General features: G+C 30.0%; 1 protein-coding gene and 1 long non-coding RNA gene across 2 annotated transcripts; both read right to left on the bottom strand.

The window, feature by feature from the left end:
• Positions 1 to 3,973: 3,973 nt before the first annotated feature.
• On the bottom strand, positions 3,974 to 6,700 carry LOC132718333 (uncharacterized). The gene is made up of 3 exons (XR_009624075.1): positions 6,515 to 6,700; positions 5,239 to 5,403; positions 3,974 to 4,126 (listed from the first exon to the last, which is right to left on the bottom strand). It is a non-coding gene; the product is annotated as an uncharacterized LOC132718333 (long non-coding RNA).
• A 386-nt stretch (positions 6,701 to 7,086) lies between these two features.
• Positions 7,087 to 19,287, bottom strand: LOC132718332 (sushi, von Willebrand factor type A, EGF and pentraxin domain-containing protein 1-like). Its single transcript, XM_060702036.1, has 11 exons — positions 19,080 to 19,287; positions 18,404 to 18,467; positions 17,936 to 18,074; positions 17,363 to 17,490; positions 15,787 to 15,931; positions 15,305 to 15,478; positions 14,405 to 14,578; positions 13,032 to 13,205; positions 11,430 to 11,603; positions 9,168 to 9,332; positions 7,087 to 7,109 (listed from the first exon to the last, which is right to left on the bottom strand). The coding sequence occupies exons 1-11, from the start codon at positions 19,262 to 19,264 to the stop codon at positions 7,087 to 7,089; spliced, it is 1,545 nt and encodes a 514-aa protein (XP_060558019.1). The 5' UTR covers positions 19,265 to 19,287.
• Positions 19,288 to 25,170: the final 5,883 nt, after the last annotated feature.

The raw sequence follows: 25,170 nt of genomic DNA, 5'->3' as shown, positions 1-25,170 counted from the left end.
AAAGAACTAGAGCATAGATATTTATCATGAAACATTTTTATTGGGTGCCTACAAAATTGATTCAAACAAAAGTCTTCAGCGAAATTTGGTCCTCCCAAGGGGGTATTAACCTGAAATGAAATATTTTGAAAGACCAAAGATCTAGAACTTAAATATTATGTATGAACAATTTTGTAATAGGTGTCTACCAAAATTGTAAAAAAACCCTTCAGTCAAAATTGGCCCCAACACCGGGGGTGTCATTAATTTTCCTATTAAGTTTAACGTAAAAACTGTACTTTTAAAAATCCCAAAGAGCTAGAGCTTAGGTATTTAGAATGAAACATCTTCTAGTGACTGTCTACCAAGTTTATTCAAATAAAAACACTTGTGTTGGCCCCGCCCCGGGAGTCATAGATTAATCTTACTTGTATTTAATAAAAGTTTTAAAATGTTCATTTAAAAACCCTAAAGGCTAGAGCTTAGCTGATTGGTATGAAACATCTTTTTAATGAGTTTCTACCAAGTATGTTCAAATAAAAGCCCGAGGGTCAAAATTAGCCCCGCCACGGGAGCCAATGATTTTCTTCACATATACACATCTTTTGCAAATGTTGTTTTCCTTTAGCAAAAGCAACCAGTAATGTCTACACATGCACTATTTCAGATACAAATATGAACTTTGTGATATCAGTTTTAGATTTACAATTTATATCTGCTTTTGCTTATAGTTTACAAAATTTTGTTCCTTGTTATGGAGAATTTTTATATTCAGGGAAGCGATGGCCCTCTTGGTTAAAGTGTGAAAAGAAATGATATACGGAATGTAAATGATTTGCCTTATAGGGGAGTTGTTTCATAACGATCTGAAGACACGTTTTGTCCATTTTAAAACATTATGAAAAACTATTTTAAATAGTTAACATTAAAAACCTATCAAAAAATATGTTAATGTACCCAATTACAGAAAGTGACATTTATAAGAATAAAAAGCTGTCATTCATACAGTCAAACTAATGGTTTATGGAAACATGTATTTAGAAATTCATTATTACAATTTCTTTGGTTAAATTAACGTTTGCGTGTGTTTTCATTTGCTAGAAAATCTTATCAGTGTTTTTGATCATACATGTATGTTTGCACTTTAATTTTATTTTCATCTGTTAAAATGCTACAGCGATAGTAGATATGGTTGTTTTTATAAGAAAGAAATGTATAGCAAAATATTGACTGAATATGATATGATTATAGATCTACAGCATTGCTTGATAAATAGCATGTTATAGTCGTCATATGTTATTTTTTAAAGAATACTTACCGTTATCATATTTCTTTACAAAAATTATTTAAATTGATATCTTTCTAATCCTTCAAACTGATTACACTGCTCAAGTAAACATGCACCTAAGTACATAAAGGCAGTTTTGCATGGAATATACATTCTTATATTCATATTGGGAGCCAGTGTTTCTATTAACATGTTGTAGATGGGGTATTTTATCAGTGGAACGAACTGCTAAACAGTATAGGATAATAAAAGAAATAATATTACTTTGGCATTTTCCCATGTCGTCGCTTTTTCTATAGCCAGATAACAACTATTTTCAAATCTGATCCATTTTTCAGGACATTCAGGAACTAAAAGTAAACACATAACAACAAATTAACATAGAGAGCATTATTAAGGTTAGTGGAGAAGTACAATGACGTACACAAATATAATGAGAAGTTAGGCGTGAGTCTTTACAACCATATTATCAAACACTTTATATATCATTTAAAGCAAAGGGTATTTTTAGTTTATCACGGTGCTGAATTTGTATAACATCAATTACATTTACATATATCAGCTAAATAAAGTTTTTAAGACTTTATAAAGGACAAAAGAATGACAATTATTAATATACATTTAACTTTAATGGTTAATTAATAAATATTGAGAATAAAATCATGAAGATAAAAATAAACAGAAATAGGTTAAATATTCAACGTCATAGTAATGATGACCTTCGGTCATTTGGTCTATATAAACACGACTTGAATGTGTCATTCATTAGGTGCAATTTAAGCAAACAAATTGAAAATTGCAAAATATACGAAGTCGTGAAAATTGATAAAACATTTGAAAATTGCGTAATAAACAATTCTTTTGTTATTGAGAGAACTTTCAATTAATTAATATGTTTCATATCAGTAAGTAGTTTTTGGGAAACAATTATCTTGTTAAAGATCACTGTGAGCTTCAACTGTTAACGTCATGGATAGAAAACATTATGTTTTATCTGTAGCGTATCCTATCATGAAGTTGTATTTTTCTGTCCAAATTTTTATTCTTTAGCGTTGTCCAAGAGGTACATTTCTGAATAGCTAAATATAAAACTTCAATAATACTGGGAAGGCAAAGGCTAGGTCCGCGAAGCGGGGCCTAGCCTTAACTTCGGGGCTATAGACTTCACGTTAATATTAAAAAAAAATCAAATGAAAACAAAAAACAAATCAAAAATATATAGATTTTTTGGCTTGCAGCCACGGCTGCAAGCCATTTCATATGGAAAACTTGTTCCGGTTAGGTGGTTTCCTGCTTACATCTGTTGGTGCATGATTGAACGGGAAACCAGCTGTAATCGTGCCAATCACAACTTTTCGGCCTTTTCCGTCACTCTTCGGATTAATGATAATAGCCGATGTAGTTCCGATTGCAATCGTGACAATTCGGGCGATTCCGTCATACTGCGGAATCAGACGAAGTAATATTACGGAAATCTAAGCTATTTTAGTTACTTCGGTAATCCCAGTTTGTTTATATAAATAGGATTTCTATTTTTACTTGATTTATCGGTTTAAACCGTAATAAATTATAAACGAAATTGTTCCGTTTCAATTGTTTTTCAAGACGCAAAAGTTATTTTTTTTTATAATTGTTTTTTGTCTGTATTAGTTTATACAATAGAGAATGGTGACTGCAGTCTGTAGTAGTATTCCGTCTTCAAAGATCGAGTTATATTTAGATCCAACTTCTTGGTGAGGTAATCTAAAAATAGCCCATGCATATCATTAACCTTGCCACCTAGCGCATCGTCTATTTGTGATCGTGTAACATAGTTGATACATGCTTGTTAATTGGTACCACGTAACGAAGTATCTTAGTGCAATTACCTGTCTATAAAGCAAAAGAATGATTTCGCTGCGAAAAAGGGGAAATGAAATGTGCACACTTGTTTTCCTTCAGTATCACGTTAGTAGTTTTACGATTGATCATATTCTTTATTAGTTTTATACAATAGAGAATAGATTTCAAATCGTTTTGACAAAAAATATTCGGTTTTCAAAAAAAAAAAACCCTTTATGATATACAAATACCGTAATTCAAAAAAAAATGTGATCATAAATTGAAACCAAAAAAAAAAAAAAAAACAATTTTAAAGGGTTTGGATGAAGGCACAACTGTGCAAGCGTTTCCTTTTAAAAGGAAACTTTATTTATCAGTGAAATGTTCAGTGTCATATCTAGTTTGGCGCCGACATATATTAATGAAACACTATAATAATATACAAAGTATTCCGATAACGGAACAATCGCAACTTTTCGGCTTAAAAATAATCGACGAGGTGTTCAGAGTGAAAACAGAAGTAGTGCATTAAATACCGAATGACACATTTAAAGTAAAAATGAACGATTTTTGTAACCAACTTTCCCGCTTAAAGGCTTTGCAAAAATTTTATATTAAGTTAAACGTAAGAAAAATTAACGAATGACACGATATAAAGGTGTAAATAAAAACTAATGACATATTGTGTAAAACAACCTATAAGGTAATACAGTGTTAGCTTGATCTTTTTCAAATATCCTATACAGTAATACATATAACTCATTTATAAATCATTAACGTCTGGGATTACATTGCAGTAAAATACACATTACAAATTTATTGACAAAAGTTCCGAATAATAAAAAGGATTGAAATTGATACACATTTAAATTGACCTTTAGGAACATATCGGTGGTGTTTCCCAACTGCCAGTGTCAAGGCAGCTTATTGTCCCGTTTCCATCATATCCACTATCACAAACAAGAGAAGCGGTTGATCCAAACGTTGTTGCGTTATAGTGCAACTTACCATTGGTCACATTTAATGGAGACCCACAGTCTGAATAATGGTTAAATTAATTAGTTATATTTAAAATTTATATAACGACGATAAACATAAGCAGACAAAAGGTTTATATTCAACTCCATTGTAACGATTACCTTGAATACCTAGAAAGAAAGTGAGTGGGGCATTTTTAAACAATCGTACAGTGAAAAAAGAATAGCTGCTATATATTTTGTTTCCGGAACATTTTATCCTATTTCCGTACACTATTTAAATAAAAACGGCATAATTTTACTGTTCCTTTACCGTTGTTCTAGCGGTACATCTTTTAAATAGATATATATAATATTTAAAAACAAAATAACATAAGACAAATATTGAATGAAAAATATATAAAGGTGATATACAAAGTAAAATAGTGTGTACAATCTGGAAACAAAGAACAATTTACTGTTTCCTATTGTACCCATGGCCACATAAAACAAAATTGTAAGCGCGCACTTCTGACACAGGACGACCAATGGTAAAAAATCATAGTAAATCACACAGGATGGTCAACGGTAATCATAATAAATCACATAAAGATTTTTGTTCTTTGTTTAGCTACAAATGTGAGTGAAATTTGCTCTGATCAGCTAATAAGATACAAGAACAGTCTTTTGATATTTGAGTGAGACACTCAGGGGTCGATTGATTAATAAATTACATTTTGGGAAGGGATAAGGAGGAAACATATATTATGTATAAGGTCCCTGGGACATTTAACATTAAACGTCATGAAACAGAATAAATTGTTTATCAGTAAGTTATCGAATCATGAAGTTGTATGTTCCTGTTCGAGAATTTAATTTTTTTAACGTTGTTCTAGCGGTACATCTTTTAAATAGATATATATAATATTTAAAAACAAAATAACATAAGACAAATATTGAATGAAAAATATATAAAGGTGATATACAAAGTAAAATAGTGTGTACAATACCTATAAGGTAATACGGGGACAGATTTTTTTTTGAATTACCTAAAGTATACAGTAACAAATAAAATAAATTTATAAATCATTTACTTCCTGGCTTATATTGTAGTTAAATATAAATGTAAGCAATGCATTGACAAAAGTTTTTACTATTAAACAAAGATTGAAATTGATAAAAATTAAAATTGACCTTTAATAGAACATCTTGGTGGTGTTTCCCAACTACCAGTGTCAAGGCAGCTTATTGTCCCGTTTCCATCATATCCTCTATCACAGACCAGAGAAGCGATTGATCCATACGTTGTTGCGTTATAGTGCAACTTACCATTAGTCACATTTAATTGAGACCCACAGTCTACAAATGGTTAAATTAATTAGTTACATTTAAAATTGATATCAAGACGCTAAACAAAAGCGAAAGAGACGTTATTCAACTTCATTGTAAGGATTTCCTAGAATACATAGAATGAAAGTATTCCTCACAGTGAGTTGAGCATTTGTGAAATCGTACAGTGAAAAAAAAGAATAGCTGCTATATATTTTGTATCCGGATCATTTTATCATATTTTCGTACACTATTTAAAAAAAACGGCATAATTTTACCGTTATTTTGATTCAAAAGTAAACATCATCAGACATAGCTAAAAACACTTTAACTTATATTTCATATAAACACGTCAAAATATATACAGAAAAGCTTGTAGAATTTCAAAAAACACGAATAGCTTGAAACTTTTTAACAATCTGGAAACAAAGAACAATTTACTGTTTCCTATTGTACCCATGGCCACATAAAACAAAATTGTAAGCGCGCACTTCTGACACAGGATGACCAATGGTAAAAAATCATAGTAAATCACACAGGATGGCCAACGGTAATCATAATAAATCACATAAAGATTTTTGTTCTTTGTTTAGCTACAAATGTGAATGAAATTTGCTCTGATCAGCTAATAAAATACAAGAACAGTCTTTTGATATTTGAGTGAGACACTCAGGGGTCGATTGATTAATAAATTACATTTTGGGAAGAGATAAGGAGGAAACATATATTGTGTATAAGGTCCCTGGGACATTTAACATTAAACGTCATGAAACAGAATAAATTGTTTTATCAGTAAAGTTATCGAATCATGAAGTTTTATGTTCCTGTTCGAGAATTTAATTTTTTAACGTTGTCCTAGCGGTACATCTTTTAAATAGATATATATCATATCTAAAAAATAACAAATATTGAATGAAAAATAGATAAAGGGGATATAGAAAATAAGATAATGTGTACAATACCTATAAGGTAATACGGGGACAGATCTTTTTTCGAATTACCTATACAGTAACAAATGAATTACATTTATAAATCATGAACGTTCGCGCTTACATTGTAGTTAAATGTATATATAACCAATGTTTTGACAAAAAATCCTACTATTAAACAAAGTTTGAAATTGATAAAAATTAAAATTGACCTTTAATAGAACATCTTGGTGGTGTTTCCCAACTGCCAGTGTCAAGGCAGCTTATTGCTCCGTTTCCATCATATCCTCTATCACAGACCAGAGAAGCGATTGATCCAAACGTTGTTGCGTTATAGTGCACTTTACCATTGGTGACATTTAATGGAGACCCACAGTCTGAATAATGGTTAAATTAATTAGTTACATTTGAAATTGATATCATGACGTTAAACATAAGCGGAAAAGAGGTAATTCAACTTCATTGTAAGGATTACCTAGAATACCTAGAATGAAAGTATTCTCACAGTGAGTTGGGCATTTGTGAAATCGTACAGTGAAAAAAGAATAGCTGCTAAATATTTTGTTTCCGGATCATTTTATCCTATTTTCGTACACAAAAAGCATCAAACTTTTTAACAAAGACAATCTACTGTTTCCTATTGTACCCATGGCCACATAAAAACAAAATTGTAAGCTCGCACGTACTGACACAGGACGACCAGTGGTAAAAACTCGTAATAGATCATACAGGATAACCAACGGTAAAAAACATAATAAATCACATAAAGATTTTTGTTCTTTGTTTAGCTACATTTGCTCTGGTCAACTAAAAAATTCAAGAATAGTCTTTTGAATTTTGAGTGAGACACTCAGGGGTCCATTGATTAATATTAAACATTTGTGTAAGAAATTGAAAGGAAACATATATTTTGTTTTGTATAGTGTCCCTTGGACATTGAATCTTTAACGTCATGAAACAGAATCATTTTTTATCAGTCACGTTATCCAACCATGAAGTTGTATATTCCTGTTCCAGATTTTAATTTTTAACGTTGTCCTAGCAGTACATTTTTAAATAGATATATATCATATTTAAGAAAAAATAACATAAGACAAATTTCGGATGAAAATATATAAAGGTGATATACAAAAACAAGATAATGTGCACAATACCTTAAAGGTTATAATGGGACAGAACTTTTTTCGAATTACCCATACAGTAATTATTATAAAATACATTTATAAATCATTAACGTCCGAGCTTACATTGTAGTTAAATGTATATATAACAAATGTATTGACAAAAGTTTTTACTATTAAACAAAGTTTGAAATTGATAAAATTTCAAATTGACCTTTAATAGAACATCTCGGTGGTGTTTCTCAACTACCAGTGTCAAGGCAGCTTATTAAAATATCATTTTATTTAACTCGTTCAATAAATTCAGTATAAACTTACACTCTAATAATAGCCTCTATATATTTTCTGTAACGATTAAATAGAATACCTAGAATTAACTAATTCCTCAGCTTTTCGGCTTAAAAATAATAGTCCAGGTGAAAACAGAAGTGGTGCATGAAATACCGAATGACACCCTTAAAACGGAAAATGTTAAGTAAAATATGAACGATTGTTTAACCGACTTTCCCGCTCAAAGGCTTTGCCAAATTTCTTATTAAAGTATGAACATCATAGAATGACACAATATAAAGATGATGATATAAAACACATATTGTGTAAAATACCTATTAAGTATAACGGTGTAATCCTTGATAGATCGTGTTTTGATGTTCTATACTGTCATACATATGACACATTAACGTGCAGCAATTCATTGTAGTAAAAATATATACAACTAATTAATTGACAAAAGGTCTTTATATTAAACAAAGTTTGAGATTGATGAAAATTATAATTGACCTTTAATAGAACATCTTGGTGGTGTTTCATTTGAAATTGATATCATGACGTTAAACATAAGCGGACAAGAGGTAATTCAACTTCATTGTAAGGATTACCTAGAATGAAAGTTTTCTCACAGTGAGTTGAGCATTTGTGAAATTGTACAGTGAAAAAAGAATAGCTACTAAATGTTTTGTTTCCAGATCATTTTATCCTATTTTCGTACACAAAAAGCCTCAAACTTACTAACAAAGACAATCTACTGTTTCCTATTGTACCCATGGCCACATAAAAACAAAATTGTAAGCTCGCACGTACTGACACAGGACGACCAGTGGTAAAAACGCGTAAAATATCATACAGGATAACCAACGGTAAAAAATCTTAACAAATCACATAAAGATTTTTGTTCTTTGTTTAGCTACAAATTAATGTGCGTGAAATTTGCTCTGGTCAACTAAAGAATTACAAGAACAGTCTTTTGAATTTTGAGTGAGACACTCAGAGGTCCATTGATTAATATAAAACATTTGTGTAAGAAAATGGAAGGAAACATATATTTTGTATAGTGTCCATGGGACATTTAATCTTTAACGTCATGTAACAGAATCATCTTTTTTATAAGTAGCGTTATCCAACAATGAAATTGTATATTCCTGTTCCAGATTTTAATTTTTTTAACGTTGTCCTAGCGGTACTTTTTTAAATAGATATATATCATATTTCAAAAAAAATACATAAGACAAATTTTGGATGTAAAATATATAAAGGAGATATACAAAAATAAGATAATGTGCACAATACCAATAAGGTTATAATGGGACAGATCTTTTTTTTTCGAATTACCCATACAGTAATAAAATACATTTATAAATCATTTACGTCCGGGCTTACATTGTAGTTAAATGTATATATAACAAATTTATTGACAAAAGTTTTTACTATTAAACAAAGTTTGAAATTGATAAAAATTCAAATGGACCTTTTATAGAACATCTTGGTGGTGTTTCCCAACTGCCAGTTTCAAGGCAGCTTATTGTCCCGTTTCCATCATATCCTCTATCGCAGAACAGAGAAGCGAATGATCCAAACGTTGTTGCGTTATAGTGCACTTTACCATTGGTGACATTTAATTGAGACCCACAGTCTGCATAATGGTTAAATTAATTACATTTAAAATTGATATCATGACGTAAAACATAGGCGGGAAAATGGTTCTTATCACATTCCCGTGCTGATTTTGCGACTCCGTAAATTTTTTTATAAAAACATAGCTTCAAGACGCGTTTAATGTGAGCGTAATACTATAGGCGAGTCAATGAAAAATGTTTCTTAATCACTTCAAACGGTCTTTATTTTTGGTATGTGATAAATAGAATATTAAATTCGTTTGAGTTCATTACTAAATTTATTAAACTCGTTGAATAAAAACAATATTATAATATCATTTTATTTAACTCGTTCAATAAATTCAGTTTCAAACAAAACATCATCAAACATAGCTTGATAGACTTTATTTGTGTTTCATATATACTTGTCAAAATGTATATAATTTCAAGTTAAAAACGGACGAATAATGTACACATTTCAATATACTTTTGAAATTTAAATATCTATCAAACAGAAAAGAAATATCTTGTTATTCTGATCAATATTTGTTATTTCTTGTGCGAACCGCAAACTAACTATTAGATAAGACAGTTAACGCGATAATTTTATGGTTAATTTTAGCAGAAATATGTCACCATAAATAATAATAATAATAATAATTATTATTTTTTTTTATTATCATTTTATTATTATTATTATTATTATTATTATTATTATTATTATAAAAATAATTATAATAATAATATTGATATTAATAATGATAATACTAATTCAGTAACACCTTTAAACATTTTACAAAATATCATATGCATTCTTGATATTTAAAAAATACTTATTGGTAACAAAATGGATAAAAATGTGGATTATTTTGTCAAGTTACTGAATTCATGGCACTTACGAGTCCAAAAGTCTGAGAAATAAAAACAAGTTAACAGTTAATGTTAAACAGATGGTGTGTTTATAGCATTTCTTGATAAAATTGAGAAACAAAAAATATGCGTTGAAAACTACCTTTGATTTTACACTGACGATTTTTGAAAAAAACAAATAGAATCATTTTTAATTAGACACTCTGGCTAACCAAACGATGACCTCAATATTCCTGCATGAAAGTTCATTTATTTATGGTAATATTATAAAGTACAAGAACGTACTGTTATCATTTGATACTTGAATAATGTTGTTTCCGAGTTGTCTTATTTAAATGTCTAATTCAAATGATAGTCCTATGTGAAATCTAATGGTAAACTTCTTTGTGGAAAGTTCAAATAAAAACTTGTGATATCTGTATTGAATGGCAAGGATGCCATTTTAAAATAAATTATTTACATGCGAATTAATATCTTGCTGTCTTTAGAATTATCATATAGAAAGCCTGCGACAATATAACGAATATAAAAAACCCTTTCGATATATAAGTGTTTGTTAAAGGAAAAACAGTCTATGAAAGACAACTTACCAATTGGATCACTTTTAATATAATATTAGTTTAAATGGCAATAATGGCAAATGATCCCGAAGCTCCTTATATACTTAAATACCTTTCCTGAAATGAGTGCCAACTTTTCCCACTGATAACATTAATTTAATTTGTTTGTAGAATCACTTGAATAGGAAAATCAATCATTAATTCAAAAACTCCTTGTTTGTTTTTAAATTTAAATACGTGATGAAGATAATTCTTTGAATGGCGGAACTTTTGCTGAGCCATTTCAATTCTTGATTTTCTTTATTTGTATGTTTATTTGTTTTGTATTTTGTTGTTGTTTTTTGTTGTTGTTTTTTAAATTTTTTATTGACCTATCTAATACATTTTAGGTCATAACAAGTTGGTCAATCATTGTAGCCAGCTTCCTTGGATTACCAAGTGAACAACATTTCTGTTATCAAATCAACCATCAAAGAGAACTTGCGCCTGGCTTGCAACATGATCTAACAAGCAGTAGCTTAGCAATTCAAGCATTGTTACTTATAAATAAATATCTATTCTTTATGCATTTCAAGTGGTTGGAGGAATAATCTAATATTTATGTTTTTATGTAAATATACACAAAGGTATATTGTTCTGTATTGTATTTATAGTTTAATTCTTATAATATCATTTTAATTATGTATGTTATAATTTAAATAGTACCTTTTATTTTGCAACTTGATTTTCCCCATTTCCCAGTTTTTAGGCACTTTATTTTTTCGCGGCTTGCCTTATAGCCAGGATCACATTCAACTGTCGCTGTTGCCCCCATTGTCGATGATGATGCATCGTCTAAGGTTAATTTCCCATTTTGGATATTTTCAACGGCTCCGCAATCTGAAATTGTCAGATTAAAAAATAGAAGCATCTTTATCTCATTCTATGTTAAATTAAGTGTCATAAAGTGCCAATTTGTACACATTTGAAAAATTAAAAAGCAAGCAGATATAAAACAAATTGATCAGTATGACTTTCAATTAATTAATTAATTAATAAATTGTGAAAGGCATATATAAATAAATATAATAAGTATGTGCTATTAAAAAGAAACTACATGTAACTTTATAAACATGATAAACTAAAAAATAGAAACACTTGTGTTAAATATGAAATAAAAAATAATATGCTCGTTTACATATTTATACAGTAACAACGATTTAGAGATACAATTAATATAAAAAATAAGAAGAAAGAAAATACATAAATGTTATACACGTTTGTTTGCAAATGGTACATAACATATTTCTGTATATTTTTATCTATAGTACACATGCCTTACTGGTACATATTATTATGGCCCTGTCTAAACAGTTGTTCGGCTTTACGTCACTGCACCAACAGAGTATAGGTCACATGGCACCGTTTTAAGCCTCTTAGATTCGATACTTCAGGGGTCGAGATAGATATCCTTGAACTTAGTGCCAACTTTTACCAATGAAAACATTTTTTTAATTTGTATGTAGCCTCATTTGAGTAGGAAACACAATCATTAAAACATAAGATCTTTGGTTTGTGGTTTGCAAATTGTTCAATCATTTGTTGTTTTTTCTTTGAATTCCTTAGCAGTTACAAATTATTGATTATTTTAGTGATTAGCTTGTCCGTGCTCTGCCTTGTGCCCTGTCCCGTTTTTGATTACGGTCAATCTGGGCTCCTTGTTGTTAAACATTCTTGTCTCAAGTATTTTCCTTTTGCCGATTTTAAGACATTCTTTTGTTTATAACTTGTCGGTCAATCATGGTGACCAGCTTCCTTTGAATACTTATCTATCAGTTATTAATAACTTCTCCGCAAGTAATAAAGAAAAATCAGAGAACTTGCGCTGGCTCGCCACAAGATCTTACCAGCAACATTTTAACAAACTCTGCATTGTTATTTCTTGTGTGAACCGTAAACTAACAATTAAATAAGGTAGTTAACGCGATAATTTAATGGCTAAGTTTGGCAGAAATATGTCACCATAATCAATAATAATAATAATTATAATAATAATAATAATAATAATGATAATAATAATAATAATTCACTTACACCTTTAAACATTTTACAAAATATCATATGTAATATTGATATTTAAAAATCACTTATTGGTAACAAAATGGATTTAAATGCGGATTATTTTGTCAAGTAACATAATTCAGGGTATTAACGAGTCCTGAAGTCTGAGAAATAAAGATAAGTTAACAGTTAATGTTGAACAGATGATGTGTTTATAGCATTTCTGGATAAATCATGGAGAAACAAAAAACATGCGTTGAAAACTACCTTTGATTTTGCACCTTGTTTCTTCCCATTTCCCTGTGTTCATGCAAACTATTTTCTCTTGGTTGGGTTTATACCCTGGAAAACATTTCAAAGTTGCTGTTGCTCCAACCGTCGATGTCGATTTATTGTCAAGGATTACTATTCCTTTACGAACGTTCTTAACAGGCCCGCAATCTGACGATGTTTTAAAAGCAATTAGAATCATTTTCAATAAAGCATTTTAGCAAACCGAACGATGACTTCCATATTCCCCGAAGAAAATTCATTAGAAGTACAAGAACGTATTGTTATCATTTGATACTTGAATAACGTTCTTTCCGAGTTGTCTTATTCAAATGTCTAATTCAAATTATAGTCTTTTGTGAAATCTAATTTGAAAGTTCAGATAAAAACTTGTGATACCTGTATTGAAGGATGCCATTTTAAAATAAATTATTTACAGTTATATTAAATTGAAAAGGATGGGCACAATAAGAAAAATAAGGTTATTGTTATCGCGGTGTCAATATTTCATGAATCTCACTAGACGATGATGCAAATCAATATCTTGATATCTTTTAAATTATATATAGAAAGCATGCTTTACAAATGTTTCGACAATGAATCGAATATACAAACCCTTTCGATATATAAGTGTTTGTTGAAGGAGAAACAGTCTATGAAAGACAACTTAACAATTGGATCACTTTTAATATGATATTAGTTTAAATGGCAATAATGGCAAATGATACCGAAGCTCCTAGATTCGATACACATGGGTCAAGATATATATACTTTAATACTTTTCCTGAATTGAGTGCCAACTTTTTCCACTAATAACATTAATTTTATTTGTATGTAGAATCACTTGAATATGAAAATTAATCATTAAGTCATAAAGTCCTTGGGGTTTTATAATTTAAAAACGTAATGAAGATAATTCTTTGAATGGCAGAACTTTTGCTGAACCATTTTAATTCTTGATTTTCTTTTATTGTATGTTTTTGTTGTTGTTTATTGTTGTTGTTTTTTATTGACCTATTTAATACATTTTAAGTCATAACAAGTTGGTCAATCATTGTAGCCAGCTTCCTTGGAATACCAAGTGAACAACATTTTTGTTATCAAATCAATCATCACAGAGAACTTGCGCCTGGCTTGCAACATGATCTAACCAGCAGAAGCTAAGCAATTCCAGTATTGTTACTTATAAATGAATATCTATTCTTTATGCTTTTCAAGTGGTTTGGGGAATACAATGATACCTCTCTTTTTTGCATTTATAATCTTTTATGTAAATAAACACAAAGTTCTATTGTTCTGTATTGTATTTATAGTTCAATTCTTATAATATCATTGTATGATAACTATGTATGTTATAATTTAAATAGTACCTTTTATTTTGCAACTTGATTTTCCCCATTTCCCAGTTTTTAGGCACTTTATTTTTTCGCGGCTTGCCTTATAGCCAGGATCACATTCAACTGTCGCTGTTGCCCCAATTGTCGATGATGATGCATCGTCTAAGGTTAATTTCCCATTTTGGATTTTGTCAACGGCTCCGCAATCTGAAATTGTCAGATTAAAAAAAGAAGCATCTTTATCTCATTCTATGTTAAATTAAGTGTCATAAAGTGCCAATTTGTACACATTTGAAAAAATAAAGAGCAAGCAGATATAAAACAAATATTGATAAGTATGACTTTCAATTAATTAATTAATTAATTAATTGTAAAAGGCATTTATAAAAAAATATGATAATTATGTCCGTTTGAAAAGAAACTATTTGTAACATGAACTAAATAATATAAATCCTTTTGTTTAAACAAATCAAAAACAATCTCTTCTTCATATCTATACAGTGACAGCGATTTAGAAACACTATAAATATAATTAATAAGAAGAAAAAAGTCTACTTGTGAGTTGATATAAACATCTGTATGCGAATGATACACAACTTAAATCTGTATATTATAAGTTATAATACAGATGTCTTGTTAGTAATATAGCTAAGTATAAATAGGTTTAACGTCAACGCACCAACACAGTATAGGCCAGATGACCAGCTTTACTGGTGGAGGAAGACCTCCGCATTACTTCATGAACAAACAGGCATCTGAATAGAACCACCGAAGTCCCGTAAGCAAAATACAGTTGTCAGCTTATTGTTCCTGTAAACTGTATATAATTTCACAACAACCAGGCTGTTGATCCTAAACCTCATAACACTGCCATTTCCTTATCTGTCACATAGTGAAAATGCACGTTATTTAATATGAATAGCTAGCCCTTACCTTTTAATTCGCAACTTGTTTTTTCCCATTTCCCGTTTCCTATGCAAACGATTTTCTTTTGAGTTGCCTCATACCCAGGATCACATCTAATAATCGCTGTGGATCCTATTGTTGTCGCAGATTTTTTGTTCAGCTTCACCTTGCCATTCCGAAAAGTTTTAATTGGACCGCAATCTGATAATATTTAAATACAACGTCTAACAAGTATATGCATTACATATACAAGTTGTAAAATATGTATGTATCAATGTTGAAAACGTAGAGGAGCAGTGTAATTTTTCAGAAGAGAAAATTTGTAACACTTTTACTTACAGTGGATAAATACAGTAGGGATTTTTGTTGTTGTTGTTTTTGTTTCTTCTTCTTTTTTTTTCTAAGTTGCCAGATGGGTTCAGCAGTATTTGAGAAATTGTTTTGAGAAAATTTTACAAAATATAGAACAGGAGAATGGCATTGAAATTATATTTTTTCTAAATAAATACCAATAATGACCGAGTTGATCCAGTTAACTTGCGGTTTTATGACTGCAATAGATTGAAGCTGTGATGAGCAAGGATCAGATGATGTGACTGCAAGTCCTTGCAGAATGATTTCTTTTTTCTTGGATCCAAACACTGGACTTCCTGGCTAAAATTTTCATAAAATATAACAATTGATTTCTTAATGACTGGGTGCAATATCCTCCCAACGAAGCCAGGTCACAGGCGGTTGCACCAAGGCACGAATTTTCACACCAATTAGAACTGACAGTACATCTTTGTTTTAAAATTTTGAATTATGAATGAGTGTTGTTAATTAGTTCTATAAGAACCATTTCGTATAATATGGTAAATTAGTAATCAAAGCAAGAATTTTTATGTGTGTCAAAAAAAGGAAGAAAATAAAGTGCCGTGTTCAAAATGTACAAGTCGCCACAGACCCTTACTTCCTCTTCACAACTAATTAGCAAATCTTAGATGCGATCATCTTCTTAAAAAACATCTCTAAAAAGTAAGTCTGAAAAAACATCTCTTATTTTTTTCTCAGGATAAGAGAATATATTTTAAGATTTCGAAACAGCCATTAGTACATAGATGTCTTTAGACAATCGAAATTTCTAATAGGATCTTCCTTAATTTATCACTACTTTTTATACGATTATTGTTTTAATACGATTAGAATAAAATCAAAAATACCAAAGTAATTATCTTTTGGAAAGGTATTGTGCATTAAGGAAGCTTATCAGGGCCTACATTTGATGAGATGTTTTGCGCTTAGTCGAAATAATTCGTGTTTGCATTGATGAGATGATTTTGCAAGTCTGAATAAAATTTACTGACAAGGTTAGAAGGTTTTAGGCATTGCAACTGAACCTTTATCGTTATGATTGATGCTTTTGTTTCTTTGACAAAAATCTAGTAAAAAAAATGCGCTTCATGATTGGACAACTTTGCTGTTTTATTTAGTAATACGCAAAGGTGTTACTCGCATTGACAAATTGCTCACGTAATTCAACAAAGTTTTTTTGCAATGATTAAAAACTTCTACGTATTAAGTATTAGTCATAACGTCTTCATGGAATGTTTTATGTATTACGTATTAATCATAACATCTTCATGAAATGTTTTGGTCAAAACGAGAAGAAACAAGTTGACATGACGTGAAACTTTTAGATTAGTGGAGGCCATGATAAGCTTCCGTACGTAATACATAAAACATTCCACAGAGACGTAATGATTTCAACGTAATACATAGAAGTTTTTAATTATAGCCAAAACACTTTTGTTGAATTACGTGATCTATTTGTCAATGCAAGTTACGTATTTGCGTCTTACTTAATATTTCAGCAAAGTCGTGAAATCACGAAGTTTCGACAATATTTTGTTGAAGAGACAAAAGCTTCAAGCATATCGAGAAAAATTCAGTTGCAATGCCTAAAAGCATTTCATCTTTGTCAGTTGTCTTTTGAGAAATGCAAAAGCATCCTATCAATGCGAATAGAAATAAGTCGACGTAGCGCAAAACATCTCATCAACTGTAGGCCCTGATAAGCTTCCGTAAATTTCAATTTCAACATACTAGACATCTAGCTTTTTTATTCATGTTGCATTGAACACATTTATGTGTCTCGCCAAAATTGCCATCAATTCCTTCCTTCTCACATTGAGTGCCTCTGACAAAATCGACTTCATTTGCAATTATTTTATCTGTAATATTAAACCAAAAGGATACAGTTATAACCAAAGTGATCGGGAATAGAATCGTAAAACAAAGAATTTATGAAATACTTACTCAAGACTTCATTGTTGATAACTAAATATCTATTCCAAACGTTAATCAATCACAACATTTTGAGGGGTTGAACCCTTTTATCAAGGAGTTTGTTGTTTATTTTCTGAATCGCATATTAATATTTTTTTCTTTCACTATGTTTCATTATTGATAACAAATGTATACTTTGAATGAGAAAGCCAGCATTTATTTAATTACTTTAGTTCTAGACAAATAATTCAAGCGTTATCTAAATACATTTACGAACTAAGATATCAAAATGTTGTTGAATAAAAGTTGTTTTTTTTTTAACAATTTTATTGAACAAACTATATACGTATATCTTATCCTCTCGAATTTATAATTTTTTTTATAATTTACCAGAATCGTCTCGATTGTACAGATGAAACTTGTACTCTGAAGAGGGTAACATAGAGTCAGCAAGTTGTGTGAACTTTGTTTTTGTTGGTTCTTTTTCCTTTTCAATCTTAAGAAGGATAAATAACTTTCCAACGGAGTCCTTAAATAGATGAATTAATGTCCATAAGTGAAATAACATTTTTATAGCATATGTGAATATTTACCAAACAAAAAGAAAAGGACGAGGAAAGAAAGAAAAAACAGGATAAGGAAAGACTATTCAAAATCAATCTTATACCTGTATAGCAGATGGTCTAGTATATGCATTCCGTTTCTATCATATAATGCAGTTAGTGCCATTAACTCCCAGAATATGTGAATCAGATCTATTATTTTCAATTTAAGATACTAATGAAAAATGTCAGTGTGCGTGATATGTTCATTTTACGAATGGTTTCAAAGTCTCTTACATTAAAACATCACACTTACCCGGTCTTCGGCAATAACCTTCCTTGAACCGTCTTTGTAAACAATGCTGTATTTTGTAAGCTTGCTAAAATTTAGAAAAACACATGACTTGTAGTTAAAGTATATAACCATTCATTTTATTAGATGTTAAAGCTTTTTTCACATATTGCTTGTTTTATGATTATATTGGCAGGTCATATAATCATCCTATCTCATATTCGTGATCAATCGTTGTAGAGCAGGTAACAAGTGCCGTGTGAAAAACGTATAAGTCACCATCTACCTTTACTTCAGAGTTGTTTTCTGATCCTACAACGATCATTGATTCCAACAAATGCAGTGCGGACGATTAAATACCGTTTAAGCCGGTGCTAGGTTGCGTGAGGGATATTGCACTTTCCCTCATGAATAGGCTCATTCAAACCAAGTCTGCAATTCCACGTCATTATGCCGCTTTATTTTCCTCCAATGAAATTCCCCTTTCCCAGACAGTTAGATGCATTGGTAAAATATAAATAAGACAAAGATAAATGATCATCAAGTAATACATATATGGTAATTCAATATGGGAAAGGACACTCATAGCTTTCATACCATTCTGTCCAATCCCAAAATGTATTGTGAAAATATTGTTCATCATACATAATGTACATCTATCGAATAAATATATTTAAATAAATATGATATAATGTCTTACAATTTTTTATCAATACAGTCAGCAAGGGTAAGTACCCAATCGTCAGAAAGTTGCACACCTGCGCACACCTCGTCATTGCCGAGTTTTATATACAGTAACCAATTTTCTACTGCCTTCAAATTGCCAGCCTTTTGGGGTCGTATCTCTTGTGCCCCGACGCTGTTTATTTGCCCTGCAGATATCATATGAAAGAATAATATGTGTGTTATTAAATAGAGGATATTCAAGTTTTTCTATAAATACATGATTTATTTTCATCGAGTGGTATGAAAATAAATATTTCATGAGTGGCGGTAGCCACGAGTGAAATATGGTAATTTTCATGCCACAAGATGAAAATAAATCATGTAATTATAGAAAAAACTTGAATTTTCTGTTTATTATATACATTTTTCACTTTTTTGCGATAAAATTTGAAAGACTTTCCCTTAAATTTTGTGTACTGGCAGAATTTAAAAGAAAGTAGTCCGGCAAGACACCAGTGAAAATACGGAAAATATGTTTCACTGCAGTGAAAAATAAATTTTTACAGTGAAAATACGGAAAATGAAAATACGCAGTTTATTTCATCAATATTTCTCCATATTTCATTTATAAGTATATATTAAATGACAATATTCGTAAATTTATTGTTAATGCATTTCATACCAGGCAAAGTTAGTAATGTTCATAAATTTCATACTCCACATTTTTGTGATTAATTATGTACATATTTATATATTATATATTGTAAATATATTTGTCATCATAAACTTAACAAGTGCAGCTAACAATTGCAATATGTCGTAGCATTTCATCACATGTGCTTAATTTAGTCTATTATTTAAGCTGACTAATAGGCCAATAGGGCCGGCAGTTGACTTATTCTATTATTCAAAATATGTTCATAGTGTGTGTTGTAACACATGTCACTATAATTAAAAATTTATCTTTATCTAACCATATGAATTTCATTTTTAAAAACTTAAATTCCTGTTTTTTGGGATTTGGGTTTTAATTTAAGTAATGAAAGCTCTTGTTACCCCGCTTTCTTTTTAAATAAAAAATTTAATTTTTATTCTTTAAAAGGTTTAATTTTTTTTTCTTTCTCCGAAACTTAAATAGACGGAAAATTCTAAGGGGGAAATTCGTGGGGAAAAGGTTTTTTAATTAATGCCCCTGAACATGAAATAATTTCTTACACAGAAATGGGGACGAAACAATAATCTTTTAAAAAACACCCATTTTGTCCATACGTGTGTGTATAAACTAATGAATAACTGCCACAGAGTCTCCGAACAGCATTATTTATATCTTCATTTCAGCAGAATAAAATGCCTTAAACCAAATATCTTATATCAAATAATTGTTTTTTAATTGAATTAATTATTTTTTTTTACATTTATTCTGGCGACATATCAAATTCTACAAAGGTTCAATTTTCGGACACTGAATGTGTCATTTAATTAGTAAACGTTATGTAACAATTATGTCTATTTTACAGACCAACGTTGATAGTACCTTAAGCTTTCCACGTTCGTTCCTGCAATTAGTTTTATAAATTCTATTCCAATGCCAATTTTAATTCTATTTAAGATTTTGTTTCTTTTTTAATATGTAATTAAATTTCCTTGGACCATTTCGTTTTGAGTTCAAACCCTGTCAGGAGCAAGCCATTGTTTCCTTTGGCAACAACCTTTACACCATTGCTCAATAATGGTTGGTTTCTGGAACGGTTTCGAGAGTGTTTCTCAATTATTGATCAGATGAATTGCGAATTACTATCACTATTTGAAATAAACAAGAAAAACTGTCCCTGCGTTTAACTACAAATTGAAGAAATAGGTATCGACTCAGGTTAAGATAATCAATAATATAATGTAAAAAACAAATAAAATCCAAAAATGGTATTTGATATAAGGGTAGGTGAAATATTTAATTTAACTAATGTGACATATATATTTTGATAGTGGCATCTTAGGCTAAATTTTAAATGGAACTGGACTTCAAATCACTTGCCCCTCACCGCTATGGGTATGGGTTCAAAAACTGCCGGAGACATTTGATTCTTTCATGCTAGGAAGTTAACAGAACGTCGGTGGTTTTACTCAGGTACCGGCTCATGCCAGAAATAATGCACGAAAGGACAACTGAGGTCCTCCTCCAGCAGTAAAGGTGTAATATCGCCGGATAATCTTTACAGTGCTTGTGCGATGTTAACACCAACCACAAAAAATAGTTTATATAAAAGCATAGTCACACGTGTTATAATTTGTTAAATAATTTCTTTATATAACTCCCTTAAGGCATTAAAAAATGTATATGACCTGGGTTTTTTTCACATTATTAACCATGTTTTGTACACTCCTTACATAAATATTCAATTATTTTTTTAGCTTCAATAACCAGACAATATCTGCTCAAATATCTTATACCGTTTGTGACTTTAATTAAAACAATTTGATGGGTTATATAAACAAACAATTACACGTGTATAGACAATTAGAATATTGTATAAAACAGCTAGAATCATTCCAAGTTCTGTACATGGCTAATTAGTACCATATATTGAGAATTGCTATCACACAATGTGATAACAACTTATTTATTACTACTTTGGTTCCAGAAATTGAAACGTTGGTTTCATTATATTGTAAAAATGAATAAAAAATCGGAAATTCTGATTGATATTATAAGACTTGGACTCATACTTAGAGCAATCAAGTTATATATTGCTACTTTGCTTACAAACACTGACATAGGATCTCATTTATTGTAACTGTGGACTAATATAATTGCTTTATAATGTAACCAACGCCATGTATATTGTAAAAAGTATGATATGCTGATATAATTGTCTATGTCAGTCGGCGGTACTTTCTTAAATATTTCGGCAATAATATATCACTTTTCCAAAATAAGATTTATTCGAAGGTGTAGGTAATTTATCCAAATATATTGTTAAGTCCACTACAGATAATTTTGAAGCATTATCAAACATTTGTCACTACATTCAAACAACTGATTAAGCCATTAGTCTCATATAATCTTGATATCTTAGGTTACCTCCCAATGAATTTCTACTTAGTTAATTGCTCAGCTTTCACACGTGGTCAGCAATGATATGCAATGTTCTATAAATAATCATTTTATAGGCGTCTATATAAATCACTTTCGAGTCCACTTCCTGGAACCAACCAGTTCTTGTGTTGTATGAAGGTTCATGGAGGTGAACCGTGTAGGTCTCGCACTCAGGATCTCTGGGTTGGGAGGCGGACACATCAAGCATTAGACCGCCGCTCATCTTAAATAATATTAGTATAATTTCACATAATCTTTGAATTTTGTAATGAAGATATTAGCAATACATTTAAAAAAACATGAACCGTTATATCTGAAAACATATACATGTAATAATTTATCAATTTGATGATCTTACAGATAGATTAATATGAACTATTGACCAAAATGTATTTTAGCGTAGGTTTGAATATTTACCTGCGGATATGATAAAAAATTAAGTTATTCCATATCAATTATACAAAGCAAACATGTTTTCAATATTTAACCAATTAAAAAATCAAACGCCAGCGGCCTGTTCATTTCTCTTTTATAGAGTTAGATAAATATTTAGCGAAGTATGCTTTAAATATTTTAAATTAAATTAATTACAAAATTATTTAGTTTTATATGCAAAGTAAATTACAATAAATTTGTCAAACGCAATAACAATGTCACCAGTCTTAATTTTTTACATATTTCTGTATCTTAATAATTTAACAAACTGTTCCTTACATAATAAAACATATCACTTTTTTTAAAAAAAGCAAGTAAAAATACATCATAACACTATAACTAAAATAATATTTGTTTATCATAGTGAGATACATAATGTGCTATTTAAAGTCAACTTTACAAGAAGGCATTGCCTTTTGTTAATTTATAGATTTAAATTATTCATTATTTTATAAAACAATTATACTTTTTAAACCTTTGTATTTACATACATATATCCCCTTTTGTGGCGCAGGGTTGCCTTTATTGTAGCCACTATTTGATCCTGAGGCGACTAAATGGGTTCAAATTAGGAATTTAACTAGGAGAAGAATAGATGGTTTTGACAAATGGTGATGCTTTAAGTTTGTTATACTCGAAGATAGCCATAATGATCTTTCCTGTCGGCTCTATATAGTCTGTACTGTATTTGTACGCCCTAAAACAACAACATCAATTTAAAAAAAGAGAAAAAAGTAATACATATATGTCTCATTCTATATTGAGAGTTGTTAAACATGTCTATTCATGCGTAATTATGTTTGTTGCTCATATTAAAACTAAGGAATGATGAGTTCAATAATAAGTAATGATTTCCCATAATAAAGATTCATCACAATGTAATATAAATATATAACATTAAATTATAAAAATGTAAATAAAAAACACGGATAGCCATTCTAAAACAGTTTTCTGATACGTCTAAGGGGAGGACTCAACAAACCATTTTATATTAATTATAACAGTAATTGTTTCAGAATGACTGGTTTTATTAAATCAAGGCAAAGGAATTACTTTTTTTAAATTAATTTGTCAAGATCAATAACGATGTTATTATTCGAGACCAGGTATGTTAATATATACACAAGCTCGTATTATAAGGCCTCCAGCTTTAAATACAATCAGATTTTCAATCGAGATAGTAGTACATGTATTAAAAAGTGACATGTTAAACAATTATTTGGTTTTTAAAATATTTGGAATGAATTTAATATATATAAATTTAGAAAATGCATGATAGGCTCTCATAGTTTAGAAATTGAGGTCGGTAGATATCAAGGTTATGCATAGAAATAAACGAATCTGTAAAGCTTGTAATACTAATTTAGTTGAATCGGAATATCACTTTTTGTTAAGGTGCCCTATATATTCTGAAATATAAGAACAAAAATATTTAGGTAATTGTTCATGGCCTAGTAGGCAAAAAATTTGCAAACATTATGTCCTGTAAGAGTAAGAATAAGTTTTGTAAAACTGCCAAATATTTGTATGAAGCATTTCAAATAAGGAAAAGATTTGTCGATGTAGAAGCTGCTTCATGATTTGCATTATATAAATGCACTTCACTATACTGTGTATTTGTGACAATTTGTGTAGGTTATATGTATATTTATTATGTGTAAGCACTGTATTATGTACTGTTTATATGTTTATGTTGTCTTGGCTATATTCTTCACTTTGCAAATGTTAAATTGGCCAAAGGCATGTTAATATGCCGATTTGCTGAATAACTTGATCTGAACTGTTAAAAGAAATTTTTAATTAAACGTTTACATTTTATTTAACATCAAACATCTAGGTATTGCTAAACAATAATCAATGAATAAAGTAACTGTATAATATACATGCATATGACTGTGTTCATTACGATTACATATATAAATATAAAAAGATATTAATAAAAAATGTTGAAAAATGTCAAGATTTTATTATCATAAACTTCTTAATGATTTTGAAGAAGAAAACACATTGACTAGATCACAAAACACTTGATTAAATTCGCCGATAAAAGGCTCTAAACCTGTGTAAAAAGTTTAATACCATATATGAAAAATAACACATTTTCCAACGTTACAGCGAAGCACTATTCATGAACATCTGCGTTACTTCATAAAAACGGCTCGAATCACATTAATTAGCTTTTTTTCAACGTTCTATGTCACCAGAAGTTAAGTAAATGCAACTTGCCTATAGAGAATCGAAATTATACGGTATAAAATGCATTGTTGTACTTAAAAGAATCGACAAAAAGCCAAAATCATGCTTAATACGGTGGTCAAGCCATCATTGTCACAAATGAATCAATTTCGCGGAAATAATCTTGATGAGAGATGAAGAATAATGTATCAACAGCCGTATGCGGCTATTTTTTTTTTCAGTTTGGCTAAATAAAAAATATATTTGTAAGTTTACTTAACGCGTTGGAAAGCATGTCATGTATCCGTCATTTATTGCACAATTCTGCGTTACTTTTTGCACGAATCGTGCGTTATTTTTACATTCCGGCGTTACTGGGTAAACATGGAGATAAAAGTAAGCTTACGTAATTGATATTTTA

The sequence above is a fragment of the Ruditapes philippinarum genome, unplaced genomic scaffold (assembly GCF_026571515.1).
Source record: "Ruditapes philippinarum isolate M1 unplaced genomic scaffold, ASM2657151v2 ctg2909_1_1_1_1, whole genome shotgun sequence".
Classification (NCBI taxonomy): Eukaryota; Metazoa; Mollusca; class Bivalvia; order Venerida; family Veneridae; genus Ruditapes; species Ruditapes philippinarum.
The sequence above is the reverse complement of the archived record's forward strand: the minus strand, read 5'-3'. Positions and strand labels throughout refer to the sequence as shown.

Coding starts and splice junctions, on each gene's coding strand:
- LOC132718332 (XM_060702036.1), bottom strand. CDS start 19,264: ATGATATCTGCAGGGCAAATAAACAGCGTCGGGGCACAAGAGATACGA. Junction 15,479..15,786: donor GATCAACTCGGTCATTATTG/GTATTTATTTAG, acceptor AAATATTATCAG/ATTGCGGTCCAATTAAAACT. Junction 11,604..13,031: donor AACAAGGTGCAAAATCAAAG/GTAGTTTTCAAC, acceptor TGACAATTTCAG/ATTGCGGAGCCGTTGAAAAT.